This window comes from Nicotiana tabacum, chromosome 7, assembly GCF_000715075.1.
Source record: "Nicotiana tabacum cultivar K326 chromosome 7, ASM71507v2, whole genome shotgun sequence".
Taxonomy (NCBI): Eukaryota; Viridiplantae; Streptophyta; class Magnoliopsida; order Solanales; family Solanaceae; genus Nicotiana; species Nicotiana tabacum.
The window spans coordinates 38,072,194-38,076,915 of NC_134086.1; the positions used below are offsets into that span (position 1 = coordinate 38,072,194).

A 4,722-nucleotide genomic window follows, 5' to 3' on the forward strand; every position below is an offset into this window, starting at 1 on the left:
ACAAGTAAAAACTGAATGGAGGCAGTAGAATTCTAGATATATAGCGAGGCACACGCATAATATTTTTTGACCAGATCTGAGTTAAAGTTCTCAAGTTTTAATTTTCTTGGTCCTTTAAAGCTTACTCCGTGACTGTCTACATATAATGATGTTTAGCATCTCGAGGCTTATGTGTTAAGAACTCTTTTAACTATAAAAACTGAAAAAGTGCAGCACACTTTTCTCCCGTGAAGTGCAACACAGTTGTGTTATGCTTCATATGCTACCACCTTTCAATGTGTGAAATAACTTAATTGCATTAAATATGAAGAAGGCTTGTATTGGGAGTTGAATAAATAAAATCATGAAAAGTTGCAAAAATAGCCAATAGGCATTAATTAGGGTTTGCAAATACCAACGGCCATTGAGCCCCCAAAGGCGCGATTCCTTACTATCCCACTTTTGCCCTCCCATTTTTCTTTCCTTCCAACTCTTCATTTTCCTTTTAATTCTCTCTTCAATCTGCAAACAACAAAACCACAGAAAAAAACCAAAAAATGTCAAACAAATCCCCCATTTTTCACTTTGTTGAACCTCAACACTTCAGTGACTATGGCTTCGACCCTCAAATCGATTATTTTCAGGTACGTCGAAAATACATAATTATTTTTTTAATTTAGTTTAGGTACATATACGTAATTTGAGTCGGAAACAACTGATTTTGCACCTGTTAACTTAAATAAAGATGCGTTCTTGTCCTTAATTTTACTCTGACAAGCTCTAAATTACGCCATTAATTAATGCATTTTATTAATAAGTAAACTACGTTGTTATTAACAGATTTTAGAAGAAGCAAGAAAGCACAAGATTAGAGAAACGGCAAGATCTTCTATAGATACAGTTCATTTCAAGCTACAAAAACCAATTTCAAAAGACGAATCTTCAAAAAAGATCAAGAAGAACAGTAGCCGCAAAAAATGGTGGAAAAATGCTCTGCTCTTTTTCAAGAGGACTACTAATTCCAAAAATGAAAAAATCTCCGGCGACGGTGATCTTGACGTCGACGGCGAAGTTCACCGCCAGTGTGCTACTTTCCGGGGATCATTATCTGGGCCGGTTTATATTACTGAGAGCAGAAGTGGGTCGAATACGCCTTGCCGTACAACCAGCCGGCCTTCGTCCGGTCCACTCGCCGGAACTTTAACTCCTAACCGGAAAGGTGATTTAGAGATCCCCTACATTAAACTCAGGGAATTTAACATGGACCAGCAGCAGCATAGGATCTCCACAACTTCAGCTATGCCCATATATTTGGTCACGTGAACAGAGCAGTATTTAATTAATTTTTAATATTAAGTGCTACTGCTAATTATCATTATCCTAATTTGATACCTTTTTAGGGTTGGGAATTGGAAATGATGAACCCTTTAGTCTTTAATTAAAAGGGTATCCTCTTGTTTTTTATTTTTTTTTGTTTTCTGTTGTTAGAAGTTAACTTTTCCGGTCATTTTATGCAACTTTTTTTTCTTGTGAATTGTCAACAGACAGTCTTTATCTTTGGTTTTGCTGCCTATTGTAATGAGCTGATTCATCTACTAAGGGCGAGCTTTCACCAGTCTGCTTTTGACATTTTTCTCTATTTTTTTCCTTTTCATTCGGGTTGTAATTTTAACTTTATCCATAAGGGATCGTTTGGTACTGTGCATAAGAATAATGCGGAATAATGTGTATTAGTAATGCATGGATTAATAATGCATGAGTTAGTAATGCAAGTATTAGTTATGCAGATATTATTTCTTATCTATTGTTTGGTGTGGTGTATTAGAATTATAATGCATTGCATAATTTTTAAGAAAAATAGTTGTTTACAAAAATATCCTCCATATTCTCTACTAGCTTTAAAGAGACTTTAAGGACAATTATGTCTTTAACCATACTAATACATGCATTAAGTAGCCTTGGTATTACTAATGCCATGGTTTTCTATGCATTTCTTATACATAGGATAATACCAAGTATGATGTACACAGGTTGAAAAAATGTACCAAACAAGGTATTAGTAATGCATAGAGCTAATGCTTGCATTATTTTTTCTAATACCTCCTACCAAACGACCCCTAACTAGATATCAACAACAACAAAAACCTGTGTAATCTCACGGGTGGAATCTGGGAAAAGTAGTGTGTATGTAGATTTTATCCATACCTTGAGAAAGTAGAGATATTGTTTCTGATAAACCTTCAGCTCAATGAAAGATAAAAAAAAGGAGTAACAACAAGCAATAACAACAATAAGATACATTATTAACACTGACTTTACATGCTCTACAGCTCATGCCCAAGTCCAGGCCCAATATAAGCAACACTGCACGACCCAACAGTGCAATCCATCAAGCCCACAAGCTTATATAAATACCTGTAAATAGATTTTATTAGATTCATTATTGTTTTTAGTTATATTAGGATATTTTGTAATAAGTCGGTAGAAGTTTCTAGACAATGTAATGCACTCTTCTTTCTCTCTCTTCCTTAAAAGGTTCTAGAGTTCTCTCTCAATTTCTTTCCGGTTGATGATGGATTTTGATGTTGTTAACATGGTATCAGAGCATGGTTTTGCTATCAGCTCACTTTCAGCTTCACTCCGATGTTACTCTTGATTGGCATTTTTTCCTTTTTCCTTTTTGGTTCGCTGAAATTGGGGTTTTCGTTTGGGACGTGAATTCCTCGAAGAAAATTGGAGATTTCTATAACTTTAGCTGGAAATCGACTCTTCTGATGTTGTGTTGGTGAAATCTAACGGTTATCAACATTTTTCTGCTTCGTTCGAGTGTCGTCCTAGGATTTTTCGATTTTGCTCACAATACCGGTAACATTCTTCCTACCTACAATTTTACAACTTATTTCTCTCCATGCATGAGAAAATTCTGTGATTTGCATATTGTGTGTGTAGAAGTTGTTGTTCGTCTCAAATCAGATTTGGTCTCTGATGTTTGTTTCTTTTGTGATTGTGTAAATTCACTAAGTGTGCTACCATGAGTAGTATTCCTGATAACGTAGGTTATACCACAACCCTTAACTCTGAAGGTTTTGTACCTTTCTCCCTAGATCCCTCTCACCTTCTGTATGTCCACCCTTCGGACAATCCTGGTAGTCAATTGGTTTCAATACCTTTTAATGGTACGGGTTTTGTTCTTTAGAGAAGTAGCATGCTCACTTCCTTATCTGCCAAGAATAAACTAGGGATCCTAGATGGGAGAATATCCCAACCTACCCCAGACTCACCCTATTATCCCTATTGAGAAAGGTCTAATGATATGGTCAAGTCCTGGATCATAAATTCTGTGTCAAGAGAAATTGCCACAAGTGTAATGTGTCTTAAGACTGCCAAAGAGGTCTGGAAAGATATCAATGAGAGGTTTGGGCAGTCCAACGGGTCAAAGTATCTACAAATTCAGAGAAAGATAAGTACAATTGTGCAAGGTTCTCCGGACATAGCTAACTACTTTACTAAGCTTAGAACACTTTGGGATGAATTGAATTCTTCTTATGTGGGACCTACCTGTTCATGTGGGGCCCTTCCCAAGTTCATAGAAGACCAACAGTTGTTCCAATTCCTCAATGGATTAAATGAATCTTATTCTACTGTCAAAAGCACCATCATGATGATGAGTCCCTTACCACACAATAAGTAAAGTCTACTCTATCCTACAACAAGATGAGAGTCAGAGAGAAGCACCACATACTCCTAGTTTTTCTGGTGATTCAGCATCTTTCCTAGCCTCTCCTACTTCCTTCAACAACAACAACATGAACTTCACCCAGAAAGTCAACTTTGACTCTAAAAGGAATGCAAATTCTGTGTCTTGCAAATATTGCAAGAAAACTGGTCATATTGTGGACAAATGCTACAGGCTGTATGGATTTCCTGTTGATTTTAGGTTCACCAAAAACAAGAAATTAGCATCTTGTGTCCAGACTGAAGTTCCATATGTCCCTTCTTCTTGTTTTTCTGCTGCCTCCTCTGATAGTTCAATTCATTGCTTCACCAAGGAACAATATCAACATCTCCTGAGTATGTTTCAGCACGTTCAACTCTCTAGTGGCATGTCTCCTGGTGCTTCCTCCACAGAAGACTCTACTTTTGCTCACTTTGCAGGTTTGTTTAGTGCTTATGCTGCTGATTATCCTACTTCTCATGCATATGCATCTACACATCTAGGTATGCAACCCTGGATTTTGGATTCAGGAGCCACTAACTATATGACTCCTTACAAACATTTACTTCAAAATCTCACACCTTTACCTAAACACTTCCTTGTTACTTTACCCAATGGTTATAAAGTAAAAGTTATATCAACTGGATCATTACATCGTAGACATGATATAACATTGGTCAATGTACTTATTGTTCCTTCTTTCCAATTCAATTTAATTTCTATTCATCAACTTATCACACAGTTGGATTGCATAGCAGTACTTACCAAAACTAATTATCTTTTACAGGGCCCTTCTTTGAAGAGGCCACTGGTTATTGGTAAGGCTGCTGGGAGATTATACTACCTACATCCAGGTGCTAATCTATTTCCTTCCTCTCTTACTGCTTCTATAGTACAACCTAGTTCAATATCTGGTAATAAGTCTAATTCATTTACTCATTGTTCCAATCAACCTTCAATTGTCGTTTATTCTGCTTGTAGTCAAACTGTTGTTGATTCTACTTGTAATCAAACATCCACTATCAATA

At 36.5% G+C, this 4,722-nt stretch overlaps 1 protein-coding gene across 1 annotated transcript; it reads left to right on the top strand.

Moving 5' to 3' along the window:
• Window positions 1-393: 393 nt before the first annotated feature.
• On the top strand, window positions 394-1,594 carry LOC107800565 (uncharacterized). The gene is made up of 2 exons (XM_016623756.2): window positions 394-623; window positions 820-1,594. Exons 1-2 carry the CDS (start codon window positions 537-539, stop codon window positions 1,300-1,302), a joined length of 570 nt encoding a protein of 189 aa, XP_016479242.1. The 5' UTR covers window positions 394-536; the 3' UTR covers window positions 1,303-1,594.
• Window positions 1,595-4,722: the final 3,128 nt, after the last annotated feature.

Excerpts from the sequence above, each read along its gene's own strand:
- LOC107800565 (XM_016623756.2), top strand. The coding sequence starts at position 537 with ATGTCAAACAAATCCCCCATTTTTCACTTTGTTGAACCTCAACACTTC. Across the intron at positions 624-819 it reads CTCAAATCGATTATTTTCAG|ATTTTAGAAGAAGCAAGAAA; the intron begins GTACGTCGAAAA and ends TGTTATTAACAG.